At 50.1% G+C, this 20024-nt stretch overlaps 2 protein-coding genes across 2 annotated transcripts in view; one reads left to right on the plus strand and one right to left on the minus strand.

The window, feature by feature from the left end:
* CIMIP2A (ciliary microtubule inner protein 2A) overlaps positions 1-15256 on the plus strand; it is a 35933-nt gene extending 20677 nt beyond the window's left edge. Inside the window, exons 6-7 of the mRNA XM_075015849.1 lie at positions 2953-3070; positions 15171-15256. Of these exons, the coding sequence (XP_074871950.1) occupies positions 2953-3070; positions 15171-15256 (204 nt within the window). The remainder of the gene's footprint in view (positions 1-2952; positions 3071-15170) is intronic.
* Positions 15249-17451, minus strand: TUBB4B (tubulin beta 4B class IVb). The gene is made up of 4 exons (XM_075015360.1): positions 17330-17451; positions 17111-17219; positions 16926-17036; positions 15249-16475 (listed from the first exon to the last, which is right to left on the minus strand). The coding sequence occupies exons 1-4, from the start codon at positions 17384-17386 to the stop codon at positions 15415-15417; spliced, it is 1338 nt and encodes a 445-aa protein (XP_074871461.1). The 5' UTR covers positions 17387-17451; the 3' UTR covers positions 15249-15414.
* Positions 17452-20024: the final 2573 nt, after the last annotated feature.

Raw genomic sequence — 20024 nt, forward strand, 5'->3', positions numbered from 1 at the left:
GGGCCTCCCCAGATGCGTCCAGGGGGCTCATGGTGGGGGAGGTGTCCTCTGCTTGGAAGGGTTCATGTAGCTCCCAGTAATAGGGGCAGCTTGGCCATAATGCCCAACTGGTGGCCTTCATCCCAGGCCTGGGTATATCCTTGCTGCAACTCCTTTATTTTTGCCCAGACCTGCTCCATGGCCCAGGCGGGGTGTCCGTGGGCTGCCAGGACTGTTGTGACCTGGCTGTAGCCTGGGACATTCCTCCTTTTGGCAGCCGGGTCCAGCAGCACTCTCTCTTCAGCCCAGAGGCTGAGCAGGTCCTGGACTTTGGGATCCATCCAGGAGCGTGCACACCTCCTCCTGGCCTGGGCTGTATCCTGGAGCCCCTGTCCCTCCTCCCTGGAGGTGCTGAGGACATCTCTGGTGGGGCGGGAGGCTGCCATTTGTCTGTGCTGGCCACAGGGAGTGGCTGTCAGCAGGCTGCAGGCACACATGCTGTCTGGGCTGCTCACACGCTTCCTACTTCCTGGTACTTCCTGAACTTTAAAGGCTTCCTGGAGAGGCAGAGCATAGATGTCTGCTTGCAGGGGACACAGCGTCTCCTGGCTCCAGGTGGCCAGTGCCATGGAGGATTCCTCTGTCGACAGAAGTCGCCTCCCCCATAAAGCATCTACGCTGTCTTTTTGTCAACAGAAGCGTTATGCCTCGAACATGAGCGACAGAACTCTGCTGAGAAAACTGATGCATTCTGTCAACAGTTTCTCAACAGAACGCATTTGTCGTCATGGCCACTGTGTGTGTGTGTGTGTGTGTGTGTGTGTGTGTGTGTGTGTGAGAGAGAGAGAGAGAGAGAGAGAGAGAGAGAGAGAGAGAGAGAGGTGCAATCTACTTACATAGGGAGCTTTTCAACCTTGCTGACAAACGTATAGCAAGGAAATAGTGGCTGGAAAACATCAATCTTCCTAGCACTGAGGATGAACAGCCATTGGCAGAGTGTACTGAAGAGGGGTGGGCTTACACTGAGGCAATATGTGATGCCAGGATTGGCTAGCTTTCTGAAATCCAGCTTCCTTGGTGGGACCAGGCTGCATGGAAGCATTCAATTTTTTGTTAATAATAGTCAGTAAATGCTGATTTCAGCATACACCACAAACCAATGAAAAAATAATCCCATTGATAAAAGACAAAATCTACAAAGAGGGGAAAAAAAGAAACACAACTTGAGAATATACTAGAATTGGATTTAAAAATATTTTCCTTGTATATTTTAACATGTAACATTGGGAAGCTGTGTTTTGACAGTTGTAAAGCTTTCATTTTAATATCATAATCTACAGTCATTACATAAGTATTGCCATTAAATAATTTCTTGTAACTGTGAATATTTAAATTGATTTAAAAAGCATGAAAATAAACATCCCCTGACATTACAAAATAATAAAAAACCCCTATTCTGGTGCACCTAAACAAGGTAGTTTCCAGTGCTTTGGGATTTGTGGATTTATCACTCCACACACAGGATTGCATGTGTTGTCCCTAAGCATATTAATAACATTTGTATCTCTGTGTGATCACTGGTGAGCAGCTGACCCATATTCACTAGGTGACTCTGTCCTGTATCTTAGCTGCCATCACCCAGTATTCTCTATTTGTTTTCATGAGGATAGGCTGAGGGATTAGGGCTTGTTTAGTTTACAGAAGAGAAGACTGAGGGGTGATTTAATAGCAGCCTTCAACTTCCTGAAGGGGAGCCCTAAAGAGGATGAAGAGAAACTGTTCTCAGTGGTGTCAGATAGCAGAACAAGGAGCAATGATCTGAAGTGACAGAAGGTTGGATATTATGAAAAACTATTTCACCAGGAGGGTGGTGAAGCACTGGAATGCGTTGCCTGCAGAGATGGTGGCATCTCCATCCCTAGAGGTTTTTAAGTCACTGCTTGACAAGGTCCTGGCTGGGATGACTTAGTGGGGGTTGATCCTGCTTTAGTCAGGGAGCTGGACTAGACGACCTCCTGAGGTCCCTTCCAGCCCTAGGATTCTATGATTCTCCTCAAAATCTGGGAAGCCAGAGATACACTCTAGCACCTGGTACTTAGCACATAGCCTCACTTTGAGATGTGACCAGAAGGTGTCTGTGTAACCTGGTAGGACATAGCAAACACAGAGATAGTAAAAATAAAGGTATATTATTTATTGAACTAAGAACAATGTAATCTAACATGGACATGGTAGGGTTAAAGAAATGTTATATACGGAAACCACACATCTTACTCTGTCTGTCTTGAGCATATCCTGCACTTACAAAGATACCTACATATTGTATTACGACCTGATGGTGTGTTGTGTCATCTCTCACCACCAAAACCTGTTGTGGGGTTACTGGGATGGCTTTGGAAGACCTCCACCTTCTCACAGGAATTTCTCCCCCTGAAAGCCCTCCACATGGGACCGTTCTTTAGCTAGGGACACATGAGCTCTCTTCCAGATCCCTCTTCAGAGCCCTGCTAATCCCTCTTCTCTTGGGGCCAGGCTAGCCAGTCTGTCGGATCCTCCTGCTCTCGATGCCCTGTCTCATCACCTCATCCCCAGATCCCCCTCTCTCAAGATTCACTCAACTCTCTCCACATTTGACTGGGTCCCAGAGGCTCCAACATCCTTTCCCTCAAAGGAAGAAGTGGATTGGGGGGAAGGGAGGTGTGGGAGTGTCCCTGGTTTTGTACACCCCCAAGGATGGAAGTCCACAAGGGTTGGGCCAGCCAGGGGCACTGGTGAGCCAGGGATCCCACTTGCTGCAGTCCACTGCACTAGGCTGAGCCTAGTGGTCCACCTGCCCTACTCTAGCTCCCAACCTGACCCTGCTTTAGCATTCGTTTCAGTGTTTGTTTGCTGTGAAAATGTGGGTAACAATTATATTAATTTGTATTGTAACACTCTGAATTTGAAAATAAAAGCCACTATTTGTTCTTTCAGTATATGGTAAGACACCCAGAGTGGAACTTTGGTAAGAGACTACCACAGACATATTGGCCTAATAATAAAATTTACACCAGCGATGGACTGATACCTTTCTACACAGGCTTCGTACCAAGTAAGTTTATTTTCTGTATGAACATGAATCACCAAGATTATTTTTACAATTAATTCATATATGGCCGTCTGAACCTTGGATCACTCATGCAAACACACTGTCTGGGCCACAACAAACAAAGAGATGGTCCATCTGCTAGAGTTTACAATCTAGGTGTGACAAGAGCTGGATGAAACAAATGGTAGAAGCAGAAAGAAATGATGAGTCAGCTCTGGTCAGCAGTACAAGCCATGGTTACAATGCACCTGTTGACTAATCACTATTCTTTTCATTTTTTGGAGATAATATTGCAGAGGAGAGTTTTGAAGATGTGCTTGAAGATGTTTATGAGAAGCCCCTTCCAAGCATGAGAAATATCATTAAAAAGGGCTTCTTTAAGTGGAAAAATAGGTATCATGGGCAGAGCAGAACCCAGAGTCACTGTTGTGATAGTGAACACCAGATGGGTAATGTGGAGATAGGCTGTGAAAGGCCCTATCAGTTAATATGATTAGTTTGTGTTTGATGCTGCTCAGAGGAAGGAACCAACAGAAAGATGTAAACAGGGGTGATAGGAATATTATATAGATGTTTTGAGTGGCTATATGTTGGGCAAGATTGACAAGTATGTTATAGAAATCTAAATGTGAGAGGAAAGTCTGTACAAAAGCTTTAACTGGGTAGATGGGAAAGAAAGATGGGGTCTTAGAGATGTTATGTAAGAAGAAGTGACAAGGTTTACACATGGCCTGGAAGTGAGGACCTCGATGTATTGCTAAGTTGAAAGGAGGACAGAAGTAACATTGACAGTGTCTAAGAAGGAGAGGACAAGGAATGCTCAAGAGCTACACATTCGTATGAGGACTGTCTTGTGTTCTCCAGCAGCGACAAGCAATAACCAGCAGCTACCTAACTAGCAGGTGGCTGGTTATAACGTTAGGACAGATTCCAGGGGCTGTGACAGGGGTACTGGTTGGGAAGTATCGATGGTTGTGGAAACACAGATGATTCAGCAATGGATGTGTGCTACAAGTTGGCAGCAGCTGTTAAAAAGAGGCACAACTGGTAAAGACCTGGCGGCTGAGGACTCATACAAGGGAGGTGGTCAGTGGAGAAATCTGAGTGACAGTCAGTTTGGGTGCTGGAGTGTGCCTTACTGAAAAGTACCTCACTGCAGGTATCCAAAGTGCAGTCTTGCCTTCTTGTTTGCTAGGCAGCCAGGAGTTCTGGTGCCCTTCTCAGTATCTTTTCAATTTTTTAATACATCTTTTGTGAGAAAGTGCAGCCAGAATTGCTATGTAGTAAAGATGTGGGCAGACCATGGATTTATATAGTGGCATTATGTTGTTTACTGTCCTATTATCTTTCCTTGTCGCAATGGTTGTGTTTGTTTTCCTGGCTGGCACTGCATATTGAGCAGGTGTTTTCATACAAATATTCATGATGAGCCCAAGATCTCTTTCTTGCAAGGAAACAGCTAATTTAGACCTCATTTTTTTATATGTATAGTTTGGAGTATGTTTTCCAATGTGCATTGCTTTGCATTTATCATTTGATTTTATCTGCCATTTTGTTGCCTAATCACTCTGTTTTGTGTGATTGATCTGTAACTCTTTGCTTTCAGCTTTGGACTTAATTAGCCTGAGTAACTATGTAATGTCTGCAAATTTTACCACCTCACTGTTCACCCACTTTTATGAATATGCTATACAGTACTAGCCCCAGTACTGATCCTAGCTCCATTTTATAATATAAAATGTAAAAATTAAGAATCTAATGAATGTATGTTAAGATATATAACTACTTTAAATATGCATACATTCTATCCTTTCAGTTAGGTAAAAGCACTGTATTATAATAGCCTTTGAGCATCAATCTTTGTTTAAGAATATAACTCAAAAGCAAAAGATTATGATAGCTTATTTAACGCAGTATTATTAAAATGAAGTCAGCCTGTGTGAAACTGATTTATGTCCCTCTGTCTTTTTCAAGGATACACGCTTAGGCTGTTAAGTTGTTAGGATGTAAAGGACCATAAATGCAATACTGCCCACCCAGGGTGACTTGCTCATGGAGGATGTAAGCCAAGGAGACAGATGACCATTTATATTGTATAGATATTCTAGAGGGAGGACTTCTTTAAGGTTTCCCATGGAAGCCTCTGAGTTAAAATTATAGTGGCTAAGAACCACTGGCTGCAGAAATCTTCAACTGAAGGCTCCCAGTAGAATAGACCTTCCTGTCCAAAAGGTTCAACTTCTTAGTCTCTTTCAATTTGGGGTAGACCTCTGCTGCCCTTGTCTCTCTTTGGCATTTGCTGTGTCCACTCAAAGGGTGTCTGGCCTTGGGAAGGCATACGAGTATTCGTACCAAAGCAAGGGAACAAAATATTTCCATTCTGCCCCCTTTGCAGTGCGTGGGATGGAAGCTGGTGCCTGCCAAAGGTCTTTATGGTGGACGAAATGGTCTTAATAAAAGGCAGGACCAACCTATATGGGCACTCAGAGCTCAGAATGTCTGCCAGTGGGTTTAGGTCCTCAACCACCTCCTCAGCCTGGAACCCCACATTTTGGGAAAGCCTCCTTAAAAGTTCCTGGTGAGCCCTATTGTTCATTGGGAGAAGGGACATAGAGGAGGCCGCCACCACCTCATCCACAGAAGAGTAAGGGATGTCAAACCCCACGTGATTGGCACCTGCTGACTGAGTGGAGACCAGCAGTACCAGGTGGTGGACTTCAGTACTGATCCCTGTCTGGTTCCCAGATTCTACACTGTGTTCAAGGGCTGCAGTGCTGGGTAGACTCACAGTATCGGTGCTGTGCTGCATTGTGGTATCAGTATCATGGGCATCAGAGATGGTGCCAATCCCTGTCATGATACTGGCTAGTATGTACCTGGTTGAGGCAGACTTGGAAGCCCCAAGAATTTGAGCATGAGTCCTCTGCTCCAAAGTGGCCAAGGATGTACGTTCATCACTCCCAACCAGGTCTTTCAGCAAGGGATGATGATGGAGTTCCCCTTCAGTCCAAAACTACAGACACTTTTCTGGAACCTACACCCTGGGCCTGGTGAGAAGCCCAGGAGATCCAAAAAGGCCATTGAGGAGGGGCTTACTACTGCCAGGCCACTGGAATATTCAGGAGAGCACTGTCATCAGGTCCTATGGGATCTGTCTGAGTCTGACTTTGAAGAGAAGACCAAATGAGATGACCAATGGGGTGCCATAGCCTGCAGAGCAGTTGCATCTCCCTGGATGACTGGTGCCAAGGTGAGCGCTCATGTGAATGGTACAATCCTGGGACTTTCTTGGGTCTGCTCCAGAATCGGAAGAAGTGCATCTTTCCCACAAAAGCTCATCACCTAATAAATAATATTAATAATCTTTAATGTGCAACAGGACTGCTTGCTTTGTTTTATGCTTATGTGTGAAATGTGCCTCCACCAGACACTTGACGCAGGAGTTGTGCGAGTTTCCCTTCTCATTGGCATAAACTTCTGGCAGGAAATGCGTGATTTAAAGCCAGGGAAGCACACCCCAACCCCAGGGAAGGGGAAGAGAACAAACAACTCCCCACTACTATTACACTGCTACCAATAGCTAATTACTAAAACTGTCAACTCTCTACACTACAAAGGCTATGTCTACACTAGGACGCTACGTTGAAGTAGGCTATTTCAAAGTAACGACATCGAAATAGGCTACTTCGATGCATATCATCCACACATCCTCCAGGGCTGGGGTCATCGATGTACAACGTCAGAGCAGTGACAGGGAACATCAAAAGGGGCCACCCTGGAAGGAAAAGCAGAGCGTCCACACACACAAGCACCCTCCTTTGAAATAAGGGGCCAAGAAAGCCCGCGGACAGGGTCGCAGAGCAGACTTGCCCTTCCGGGGCAACAGCAAGCCACTCCCTTAAAGGCCCCTCCCAGACACACTCGGCCTGCACTGCATGAGCCTGGCGTTGGTGACACAAGCCTCGCAGACCTTGAGCCCACAGACATGGATGTCCAGCAGCAGCTGGAAGCCCTCCAAGCTGCCTCCCACGGACCAGGCGTCCTGCTAGCCGCCCAGCAGATCCTGGCATGGGAGCCCTCCCCAGGGGCACAAGGGGATGCCCCGGACCATCAGGCCCTCCTGCTCCCCCCCCGCCGGGTGCCCACTGGCTCTGGAGCTACCCCCCAGCACCAAGTGGTGGGAGCACCTGGTTATGGGTGAATGGGATGATGACCAGTGGCTGTGGAACTTCCGCATGAGCCAGCAGACCTTCATGGAGCTCTGCCAGTAGCTCACCCCTGCCTTGACGCATCAGGACACCCGGATGTGGCGCGCCCTCACTGTTGAGAAGAGGGTCGCAATAGCAGTCTGGAAACTGGCCACTCCAGACAGCTACCACTCCATGGGACAGCAGTTTGGCGTTGGCAAGGCCACAGTCGAGGCTGTTGTGATGAAGGTAAGGAGGCCTGGGCCTGAACCCACTGGAGACGGGGTCCTGGGGAGGGGGGCCCTGGTGGGGGGCCTGGGGAGGGGGGCATATTCTGCATACCCTCACAGGCACCCATGTCCTGTCCCCACAGGTGGTGCACGCACTCAATGCCCTGCTGCTGCAGAGGGTCATTCGAGTTGGCGACCTGGACACGGCCGTTGCGGGATTTGCCACCATGGGATTCCCTAACTGCTTTGGGGCCCTCAATAGGACCCACATCCCCATCTGCGCCCCAGACCACAGTGGTGGGTGCTATATGAACAGGAAGGACTATCACTCTGTGGTCCTGCAGGCCACGGTGGACAGTCATGGCCGCTTCCAGGACGCATACGTGGGCTGGCCCGGCTGTACCCATGACGCTCACGTGCTCCGCAATTCAGGACTATGCCGCCAACTGGAGGCGGGGACCTACATCCCCCAGAAGGAGATCCCCCTCTGGGGGACACCACCGTACCCCTCTGCCTTGTGGCGGATGCAGCCTACCTCCTCCAGCCCTGGCTTATGCGCCCCTACACAGGCCATCTCAAAGCCAGCCAGGAGTGCTACAATGCACATCTCAACCGCGCCTACCAAGTGGTCGAGCAGGCCTTCGGGCACCTAAAGGGCCGGTGCGATGCCTCCTCGCCCACCTGGACGTGGGCCTCCCAAACATCCCCCAGGTTGTGGGTGCCTGCTGCACACTCCACAACCTGGTGGAAAGCAAGGGGGAGGCCTTCGTGCGGGGCTGGGTGCTGGACGTCGGAACAGGCTATCCCCAGCTGGCTGCTGCCCCTAGCCACCAGGCCCACCGGGACAGGGTCCGGGTACAGGAGGCCCTGCAGAAGTACTTTGACCAGGGGGCCTAGTGAGCGCCACCCAGGCCATCCCTGGAGGGTCCCCTGTACACCTGCACCCCGCCCCCACTGAAAGCATACGGGACACGGGTTTTTGAAAAATAAAACTGCCTCATTGTTTAAATAACCAAAACCCTCGCCTCTGTGCATATAAAACTAATAACAAACAGCATCATGGAAAATAACTATATACAGGTGGGGACAACTATAATAAACTATATATGGGGGAGCAACTATAATAACTATATACAGGGCAGGGTCAACAATATACATGGGGGAGACGTGGGCAGGCCAGAAATTGGCCCATCATTCCAGGGCAGGGGTGGAAAGGTGCGACCCCTGCCGTGTTGGGGTGGCCAGTCCCCCCCCCACTCAGCCAGGGTCCCCGGCGAGGCCGGCTGGGGGCCAGCAGGACGGGGAGCTACGGCCGAGGCGGGTCCTTGGCCTGGTTGCTGGCCCCAGTGGGTTCATGCCCTGCGGAGCTGGCGGGACATCAGGCGGGACAGCAGGCGGGACGTCAAGTGGGGCGGCAGGAAGGGCAGCATGGAGGGCAACAGGGGGGGAGGGGGCAAGCTGGGCTACCCGGTTAAAGGTGGCCATAAAGTCCCGCCAGGCCTCCCAGCGCCAGGCAGCCTCCCGCTTCTCGAAGTGGAGTCTGCTCCATGATGTCCATCTGGCACTGGAGGGCAGCAGCCACTTCAGGGTCATGCGTGGTGTGCCTCTGGCCCTGGTGGGGGTCGGCCCATCCCCGCACAGGCGGTGACCCCTGGCGGTGGTGGTCCGGGGGTGTCATGGGGGTGCCTGGGACTACGGATGGTGCGGCTCAGGAAACACGGGTGAAGGGAGGCCATGAGTACCCAACCCTGACCCGTGTCCAACCCCCAAGGGGAATCTGGTCCCCATCCCCCATCCCCCCTTGGTGCATGCGGTGACCCTGTGCGTGGCCCCTTCCAGTGGTTCACCCCTCCCACCAGGGGTGGGGCACAGCACTGTCCAAGGTCTGCCTGGGCCTTGGCAGGCTGGGGTACTCTGGGGATGTGGGGGGCCCCCGGTCAAGTGGTGATTCCACCCCATGCCCTGGGGGTGTGCGCCCTGTGGGGTACGTACCCAACAGTCCGCTGCCATAGTCAGGGGAGGCCCATCTGGTGGATGCCCAACTGGAGCCGCGGGAGGGGATGTCCAGCACAAGCTCCCCCTCCTCACTGGACCACTCTGTGGCCAGGGTGGAGGGTCCCAGCTCTGGCCCTGGGGGTGCAGGGCTGGACTCCAGACCCGACCCTGGCTCCGAGGCCTGCTGGGGCTCGTCGGCCGTGGGGGAAGAGGTGTCCCAGGGGCCCAGGATAGCCCTGAGCTCCCGGTAATAGGGGCAAGCAGTGGGGACAGCCCCAGACTGGCTGGCCAAGTCCTGGGCCTGGGTGTAACCCTGCCGCAACTCCTTAACCTTACTCCTGACGTGGTCAGGAGCATGGGCAGGATGACCCTGGGCGGCCAGGCCCTCGGCCAGATGGGTGAACACCTCTGCCTTCTGGCGCTTGCTCCCCATTATGTGGAGCACCTCCTCCTCACCCCAGAGCCCCAGCAGGTCAGAGCTCAGAGTCGGTCCAGGAGGGGCCCCATTTCCTGCCCCATTGACTGGAGGCCTGGAAGCCCTGGGATGGCCCGGGGGGGAGCTCAGGGGGCTGGCTTGCTGCCATGGTCTCCCTCTGGGCCATACAGGGGCACCTCGTGGCATGGCTGCTGCCTGCACGGTATCAGCTTCCTGCTACGGGGTTTCTGGGTCCATGCAGCTTTAAGAACCACTGGGCGCAGAGATCACAGAGCCCCACAGGGGCTGGACAGCACGTCTCCACCTAACAGCTGATTGCTGCTGTGGCGGACCTCGCTATTTTGAAGTAGCGGGACGCGGAACATCTACACGCGTCCTATGTCGATGTTAGACATCGATGTCGGGTGCTATTCCCATCTTCTGATAGGAATAGCGATTCCGACGTCTTGCCGTCTAACTTCAATTTCAACTTCAAAGTAGCGTGTGCCATGTGTAGAAGCGGCACGCGCTATTTCGAAGTTGGGCTTGCTACTTCGACGTTGCATTCTAGCATAGGCACACCTAAAGAGAAGGAACTACCAACTATTTAATGCTACAAAGGGAAGAAAAATGCTTAAAACTCCAACAACAATCACTGTGGGAAGAAGGAACTGAGCAGTGGGAGGGCCAGCTGTAGACTGCATGCACTAACATATCAGTAGCACTGTAAAGGTCTCCCCAGCCAACCTACGGGTGCTGCTATGGGAAAAAAACCTTCTGACAACTGTGCACATGGTGCGCACACACCTACTTGTAATCAACATGAGAAGGCATTCAAAGAACACAAATTTTGTACTTGCATTTCAGTGTATAGTATATACAGCAGTAGAAACAAGCCACTGCCAGTATTTTAATTTGTAACTGAGTTTGCTAGTGCTTTTTATGTAGTCTCCTGTAAAACTGGGCAAATGGCTAGAATTACTTGTATGCCATGGAAGACCTCTGTGTATCCTTGACGTACGCGTACCTGTCACTGAGAACCACTGCATTTAGGTGTGGTAGGAAATGCCCATCCTGCTATTTCCTCAAGAAGCAGAAGTGAGAGAACACTGAACCCTACTATAGCACCTGCAGACCTCCTAAGCAGTTCCACTGGATCATGTGTGAAAATCTAATTTTTATTTTTAATAAAATGTGTATTTCATTATTGATTCATGAACTCCAGTTTAGACAGTGGGCCGCCTTCTATTAATTCCCTATGTGCCTGGCTAGAAGAACCAGCACACCAGTGTGCTGCTCTTTCCTACATGGATCCAACCCAGGGGTCAGCGACCCTTCCAAGGCAGAGTGCCAAAATTTGATCTTTTCACCTCTATGTATGGTCCCAGTGCTGGTGATAATTTTTAATGTCAGTAATTGTCCCATATACAATAGCTTCATTAATAAACAAACTGCAGAGCTTTACCAATTATGTGGTGGTTAGTAGCATTAGCTGGTCTTTTGTTAATCTACAGGCAGCCTGGCTTTGAGCAAGCTGCATGGGGGAAGAGAGGCAGGACTGAGCTCCCACCTCACATGCTGATGAAAATTGTCTGGCCTACCACTCTTCACACCCATGCCAGGGGTTGCTGATCCTTGATCTAACCTGTTGCACTCTTGTGAGTGAGTGTCAGAAGGGGGAAAAGAGCACTGATTTGACTTCTCATCTCAGAATTCATCCCCATAATCCTGCTTCAGAGCAGGTTCAGAAATAAACCTCAGGAATTGCTTCCAAGTATCACCAGTGGGTACGTTTTCCCTGTCCTCAAAGAGGCCAATCTTATTGCCTTCCTTCCCCTATGTAGAATCATCTGGGCCTCTCAAGCACAAGGATGAATTCCCAAAAGCTTCATCCCCTTTCTGGCACATGATCCATGTAAAGCAGATTAATCTGTTTCCCAAGGAGGTCTCAATCAGAGATATAAGCAGTGTTGCAGGGATGACTGTTATTCAGGAGGCAGCGGCGGGGACAGGGGTTTATCTCCAAGTGCTTTCTCCAGTGCTGGAAGTGCCCATGCTGTACTTAATGTTATCTTCCAGCTAGTTCAGAGACCCTATGGCCTCAGTCTCATTCTGGAGGTGAGGAGCTTCTTGCCCCAGAGCTAGTTTTCCCAATGCTACCTACCTCCCACTTTGCCTGGGGAAAGGGAAGCCCAGGGTGATACTCTGCCCCAGACTGAGCTGAGGGAAACTGCACCATCCTCACAGCAGGCCAAGCTCCCAGCCAAGTCACTCAAGAAGAGTGGCACGATACACCACTTTCCTTTTGCCAGTAGGTTTTCTTGGTTCAGCTCTCACCCTGAAGCCTGCAGGGGCACAAGCCACAGCAAATGCTTCAAAAGGAGAACCAGAGCCAAGGAAACAATGTCCCCCGGCACCAAAAGCAATCCTGGGGTCCAGGGGGGAAACAGACAACACTAAACTGAATTTTCAGTTTTATAAGTCTGACATTTCCCTTCAAAAAGCTCTGCAATTCAGAAGCCTACAGGATTTGCCTGGTGCCAAGGAGGGGAAAGGAATAGGACTAGGGCACTTGAAAAATTACTGAGATTCACATCTGAATTCCTTAAGAATGGGATTCTCAAAACCCAGCACATAGCACCACCTAAACTTATTAGACACCATCATAGTAGGAGGTAGAGGACTGCTACGTCCTGCACTTTTCAGGCTTCCTGCCTAAGCCCAGGCTGCAGGGAAGCATCTGTAATTAGGACTCTCACCTATGAGTCCTGGAGTCAGGCTTCTTTGACAAGAAAACTGTTGACCACAGCTCCTAAACTTAGCCCATTAGCTAGGATACTCAGCTGAGCTGGGAAAGACTCCCACATTGTCTTCCCTCTTCCTGATAAAGGGATTTGACTGTGGTTCCTTGGCAGAGTGCCCTAACCCCACTAGATATTTGATTTATAGCTCTATCAGCCTCTTCTGTTGTAGATGGCCTGATTTTTTTTAAAAACATTAGAGCAGGGAGACTATATGACTGGCTCTTTGCTCATCAGGCAAAAAAAAGGGGATGAGAATTCTGGGTCTTCCACACAAGTCCCTTGAATACTGAGCTAAAACTCAAGAGATCTGTGCCCTCCCCCCCATCCCCAGTATTTTCTGTGGAGCTATGCAACATGAGTACACCTATCATTTTAAGGTGCACAGAAGTTAGCAGTTACCTGTCCTCCCCTTATTCATGAATTGGTGTGGACCTTACATGTGTGCCACAAGCAAGACAGAGTGCATATCTACACTTGGAAACTTAAGCAAGAATTGCACTAAGAAATTGTATTGGTATAACATCACTTGTGTTCAAGAAAATAAAACCACCAACTTAAGCAAACTTAACATGATAGCAGCTTTCAACTTCCTGAAGGGGAGCTCTAAAAATAACGTAGAGTGGCTCTCCTCTGTAGTGACTGATGTCAGAAGCAGCAGCAGTGGTAAAGTTAAAAGGAGGAAGTGTAGATTGGATTTTAGGGAAAAAAAACTATTTCACCAGGAGTGGTAAAGCATGGGCATACATTACCTAGAGAGGTGGTAGAATCTCCAACGCCACAGGTTAAGTCCTAGCTTGACAAAGTCCTAGCCAGGATTTAGTTAGGTTGACCCTGCTTTGGGCAGGGGGTTGGCCTCTAATCTCCTGAGGTCCCTTCCAGCCCTAGTATTCTATGAATCCCACATTGCAGTGTGTCATTGACAAAGCTAGAACCTCAGGGGAAAGTCAAGTACTTAAATCTATCTTTAGTGTAAGTGTAGGGCTGTCTTTAGGTGCCTAGTACTAGAGGAGCAGCTGTAGTAGTCTATCCATAATGAGAAGTTCTGTGACACCTTATAACCTAAGATTTTTGGGGGGAGCATAAGCTTTTGTGGGTAAAGACCCACTTCACATACCCAGGAAATTTCTACAGCAAAAACAAAGGCTCGCTAAGTTTAGCTAACTGCAAGATTCAGCGGCAACTGAGATTTTTGCAGTTATCCATCGTGCCCAAATCTGCACCTTGGACACCTACAGTGGGATTTTGGTACATCAGAGTACTGACCTTCATATAGATCAGGCCTCTTCTCACAAGAGCTTAACTTGCTTTCAAGGTTTTTTCCTTGTAATGCTAGATGAAAGCTGAAAAAGGCATCATTGTGCTATTAAAAAGAATCCAGGGTTCACTAGTATTACCCCAAAACTTGTTTCTAAGAGTGCGATTCTTCAATATAAACCAGACTTGAGGGCCTGGGCTCTCCTCCTCCCCAATCCCAGAGCAGCATCTATTTAAAAACAGTACAGCCCTGAGATCCATGCAACACAGGTGCATGGAACTCTGGTTAAGAGTGGCAGGGAGCTAGCACTTAGCTCAGGGCCACCTGCCACTCAGGGGAGGTGGGACACAGACTAGCACAGGAGTGCTGGTCCATGTCCTGGCTCCAGAACATGGCAGGCAGCCCAGAGCCAGGTCACAGATCCCCAAAAATCAGAAGTGCAGGGAAACCAACCAGTGCTGCTCTGCTAGCCAGTTTCCTAGCTCCCCATATGATGAAACATTTGACTTACTAGGGGTTACACAAGAACACAACGTCCACTAAGGCAGGGTCTACTGTACTGGGCAGCATTTGTGAATGATTAGCATGCATGAATTTCTGGCCTTCAGCTGAAAAACAGTTCCCACTCCCCCAACAAAAGTGCAAACATGTAAAGCTACTTGTGTTCTTGAAAGCAAATGTTTAAGAATACAGGATCCTTGCATCCTGCCCCACTAAGACTATGGAAGTTGAGCACAATTTTTGCAGCCATCCTCTATGCTAAAAGCACTGCAGTACATGAGCTATAAACATCTCAGAACTGGAAGGACTTTGACAGGATATTGCATCCTGTCCCCTGCCCTCTCAGCAGGGCCAAGATTCCCCCCATCCATTTGCCCCAGACCCCCCAAACAGCCCCCTTCAAGGACTGAACCCCTAAATTTGGGGTGAGCAGGCCAATGCTCCAACCACTGAGCTATTCCTCCCCCCCCCATTGCAAATATTTAGTAAGTTTACTGCAAGTTACATAAGGAAAATTACACTTTTGACTTTTAACAGATGCACAACTACCCTACACCCAAGCAGTAGCCTTAATTCAGCCCAATGAGCTGACAGACATTGCAAATAGACCATCTTAGCCATCGGACATGTAAAACCCATTTTTGTTCGTGTCTTCTCCAGCTGACATTAAGAGCTAAATAGGCAAAACTAAGTTACTGTATTTTGATGTTTTGCAGCCCTCAGACACAGCTATGCCTTAACATTTGGCAACAGTACCCGCCGAGCCTACCAGAAAAGGCAGACGCAAAACTGCACGATGTGAAAAATGCTTTAATTGTGGTTCCTATACAGCATTTGACATGAAGTCACCAGGAAACTGAAGTAGAAGGTACACAGTAAAGACATGAATAAAGACATTTCTGAATGTGATGGGAAGTCAGACAGCTTTGAACATAATTTACAGGAGCAGCTACTGCAGTTTTATGCTGCTTCCTCCTCAGCTTCCTCCTCAAACTCCCCCTCCTCCTCAGCTGTAGCATCCTGGTACTGCTGATACTCAGATACCAGGTCATTCATATTGCTCTCAGCTTCAGTGAACTCCATCTCATCCATGCCCTCTCCAGTGTACCAATGCAAGAAAGCCTTTCGGCGAAACATAGCAGTGAACTGCTCAGAAATACGCTTAAATAGCTCCTGGATAGCTGTACTGTTACCAATGAACGTAGCAGACATTTTCAGGCCACGAGGTGGAATATCACAGACAGCAGTTTTAACATTATTGGGAATCCATTCAACAAAGTAACTGCTGTTCTTGTTTTGCACATTAAGCATTTGTTCATCCACCTCTTTCATTGACATGCGGCCTCTAAAAACTGCAGCTACAGTGAGATAACGGCCATGACGTGGGTCACATGCAGCCATCATGTTCTTTGCATCAAACATCTGCTGTGTGAGCTCTGGTACAGTTAAAGCACGATATTGTTGGCTCCCACGACTGGTAAGTGGAGCAAACCCAGGCATGAAAAAGTGCAAACGGGGAAAAGGAACCATGTTAACTGCTAGTTTACGCAAGTCAGCATTAAGCTGACCAGGAAAACGCAAGCAGGTGGTAACTCCACTCATGGTTGCTGAAACCAAATGGTTCAGATCACCATATGTGGGAGTAGTTAACTTCAGGGTTCTGAAACAGATGTCATATAGTGCTTCATTATCAATACAATAGGTCTCATCTGTGTTTTCTACAAGTTGGTGTACAGAAAGTGTAGCATTGTAGGGCTCCACTACAGTGTCCGATACTTTAGGAGATGGCACAACACTGAAAGTGTTCATGATCCTGTCAGGATACTCTTCACGAATCTTGCTGATTAAAAGGGTGCCCATACCAGATCCTGTGCCACCACCAAGGGAGTGGGTAAGCTGAAACCCCTGAAGACAATCACAGCTTTCTGCTTCTTTCCTTACAACATCTAACACAGAGTCAACCAATTCTGCACCTTCTGTGTAGTGGCCCTTTGCCCAGTTGTTTCCTGCTCCACTCTGACCTGAAAAAAGTCACATTCATATCAAATAATACATACCATTTGCTTCTAAGGAAAATGAGTAAGCCCCAAATGACTACATGAGGAGACAGCCCTGTCTGCTTCTACTGAATCTCAACTGATAACACTTTATTTGAAGCAAATTATTACATACTAATCTCTAAATTGAAAACAAGACTATTAAAATGAGCACAGCAATAACCCTTTTACTTTAAAGAAGATTAGCTAAGCAGCTACCTGAAAGCACTCCAACTCCTTGCATGGTCATGCTGGTGCAGCCAGAACGCCCCTGTTAAACGTGCGCTCAGACTCTTCCCATTTACCAGCCCCGGGCTAGCTCTCAGCGGGAAAAGAGGGCTCCGCCATTTAACCAAGCTCCTGCCAGTCCCCTTACACACGGCCCCGCAGATCTGCCCTCCGGCCCAAGCCAGGGGCCTGACCCGCCCGCCTTACCGAAGACGAAGTTGTCGGGCCGGAAGATCTGGCCGAAAGGCCCGGAGCGCACCGAGTCCATCGTGCCCGGCTCCAGATCCACCAGCACGGCGCGCGGCACGTACTTGCCACCTGCAAAGGGGAGAGGCGCGTGAGTGCGGGGCCGCCGGCGGGGGCGGGGGGGGCGGCGGCGGGCCGAGCCCTACCCGTGGCCTCGTTGTAGTAGACATTGATGCGCTCCAGCTGCAGGTCGCTATCGCCATGGTAGGTGCCGGTGGGGTCGATGCCGTGCTCGTCGCTGATCACCTCCCAGAACTGCAACAGACACGCGGGCGGTGAGGGCGGGGCCGCCAGCCCCTCCCCCACCGCAGCCGTTACATCCCGCGCCCCCCTCAGCCCGCCGCTGCGGCGGCAACCGAGCTGACCTTGGCCCCGATCTGGTTCCCGCACTGCCCAGCCTGAAGGTGCACGATCTCCCTCATGATGGCGGCGGCACCCTACACCCCACAACTGCAACAGTCACGCAGCGCTCAGCCCAATAGCTGCGTCAGCCAACCGCCACCTCTTATATACCAACGGATTGCGCGCGCAACCGTTTCTGCCCCCGCCCACAGCGACTGCGAGAGCCACTACTGGGCATTCAGAGCGAGGCTCCGCACAACAAAAGCTCCGATCGGCTAAAAAAGATGTCAATCAAGATGCTGATTCCCTCTCATTTGAGATCATCTCTCCATTGGACAGACTTCATACGTCACAATTCGCAGTCTCCCACCTTAGGACACTTGTTATTGGCTCGATTGAATGATTGATGTCGTAGGTGATTGGCTGTTTGCCTCAGCCGTGGACTAATGTCACACTGATTGGATGAAAACAAAGTATCTTAGTAGCCGCTGTTCTAAGGCCCTCTAGGAGCTAGGTGGAGGCTTGCGAGGGGAGGCGTATTCCTGAAAGAATTTACGTACGTTACGTGGCGTAGCGGGTGAGTTAAACCGCACGGGCTACCTGGAGTGCTACGCTATGGCCGTAAAGGGAAGTTTTTGGTTCACTGCCGGGTTGCGGGGGACGCGGAGCAACGGTTACCCTGGAAGCAGCCGAATGTAAACAGCGCAAGCAGGCGCCTTGCCCAGCCCCCAGCACAGCGCTGCCCCCGCAGCTCCCCAGAGCTCACCCCCCCGAACCCTGCATCCCAGGGCCCTCTGTCCCCTTCACTCCGCCCTTCCCCCTGTAGCCCCCTCACTGTGCCCCCAAAGCACCGACCTCCATTTGCTTCCCAGCAGACCCCCATAACTCCGCCCTTCAGCCTGCCCCCCACAGCCCTTCCCCAACAGACCCCCCAGAGCTGGTCGTCACCCTAACCCCCCCACACCTGCCCCTCCTCCGCTCCTATCCCCAATGGAGCCCCCCAACGGCATCCTTCACCTTCGCTCCCTCAACCGTGGCGATCAGCAGAGACCCTCACCCTGGACCCTGTGCCAGAATCACAGAATCCCAGGGCTGGAAGGGAGCTCAGGAGGTCATCGGGTACAACCCCCTGCCTAAAGCAGGACCAACCCCAGCTAATCACCCCAGCCAGGACTTAAAAACCTCGAGGGATGGAGAATCCACCACCTCTCTAGGCAACACATTCCAGTGCTTCACCACCCGCCTGGGGAAGTAATTTTTCGTAATATCCAACCTGCTCCCCTCCTTCTGTAACTTCAGACCCTTGCTCCTTGTTCTGCCGTCTGACACCACTGAGAACAGTTTCTCACCCTCCTTTTTGGAGCTCCCCTCCAGGACGTTGACGGCTGCTATTAAATCACCCCTCAGTCTTCTCTTCTGTAAGCTAAACAAGCCCAAATCCCTCAGCCTCTCCTCATAGGTCTTGTGCTCCAGCCCCTTAGTCATTTTTGTTGCCCTTTGCTGAACCTGCTCTAGCAAATCCACATCCTTTTTGTACTGGGGGACCCAACACTGGATGCAATATTCCCGATGTGGCCTCACCAGAGCTGAATAGAGGGCAATAAGTACTTCTCCAGATCTCCTCAAAGTGTTCCTCCAGATGCACCCTAACTTACTGTTAGCCTTCTTGGCCACAAGGGCACACTATTTACTTATATCCAGCCTTTCATCTACCATAACCCCTAGGTCCCTTTCTGCTGTGCTGCTGCTGAGCCAGTTGGTCCCCAGCCTATAACAATGCTTGGGATTCTTCTGCCCAGTAGCAGGACTCTATGCTTCTCCTTGTTGAACTGCATCAGATTTCTTTTGGCCCCCTCTAGGTCACTTGGGATTCTCTCTCTACCCTCCAATATAATTAGAGAGACACATCTCCTGGAGCTGGAAGGGACCTTGGGAGGTCATCTAGTCCAGTCTCCTGCCCTCTTTGCAGGACCAAGCACCATCCTTGACATCTATTTGCCCCAATCCCTAAATGGCTTCCTCAAGGAAAGAGCTCACAACCCTGGATTTAGCAGGCTAATGCTCAAGCCACTGATCTATCCCTCCGCACAACAGTACCCTTGCCCCACACCCTGCCCCTAACAGCTCCCTTGTGTCCTGATTAGGCTTCCCCATCAGCCACTGCCCCCAACATAGCACCCCACTCACCCTGCCCCACACCAGTCTCTGCCCACCACAGATCTCCCCTTGTAGCTCTGCCCCTAACACTGCTACTCTAACCGAGTCTTCCACTGCCTGTCCCCAGGTCATCATAGCCCCTCCGTTTTACCCCTCACCCTGCCCCACCACAGTCATTGTCCCCAACAAAACCTCCACCCCAACCATGCCTCTCACTCTGTTCCCCAGCTCCTCACAGCCGTGGAACTTAGACTGCCCCTTAATAGCTTTTCCTACAGCTGCACTCGTTGCCCTGTCATTCCTCCACAGTCACAGCCCCACCAAACAGGACTCCTACAGCTCCACCCCCTTTATAAGCAATATGTGGGACTGATATGGCTTGAAAGATTGATTCTTCTGGCCTTCCAAAGTTAGATCTGGTCTATGTTACAGGCTTAGGTCAGTTATAACTATGTTGCTCAGCAATGTAAAAAATCTGCACCCTGAGCAACATAGTTATACTGACCTAATGCCTGGTGTAGACAGCATTATGTTGGCAGGAGAGCTGCTGTTTTCTCTCGG

This window comes from Carettochelys insculpta, chromosome 21 (assembly GCF_033958435.1).
Source record: "Carettochelys insculpta isolate YL-2023 chromosome 21, ASM3395843v1, whole genome shotgun sequence".
NCBI classification, from domain to species: domain Eukaryota; kingdom Metazoa; phylum Chordata; order Testudines; family Carettochelyidae; genus Carettochelys; species Carettochelys insculpta.

What these genes read in the sequence shown, in the direction of transcription:
- TUBB4B (XM_075015360.1), bottom strand. Translation starts at nt 17,386, where the DNA reads ATGAGGGAGATCGTGCACCTTCAGGCTGGGCAGTGCGGGAACCAGATC. An exon ending in GGAACCAGATCGGGGCCAAG is followed by an intron (nt 17,220 to 17,329) that starts GTCAGCTCGGTT and finishes TGTCTGTTGCAG; the next exon opens with TTCTGGGAGGTGATCAGCGA. An exon ending in CTACTACAACGAGGCCACGG is followed by an intron (nt 17,037 to 17,110) that starts GTAGGGCTCGGC and finishes TCCCCTTTGCAG; the next exon opens with GTGGCAAGTACGTGCCGCGC.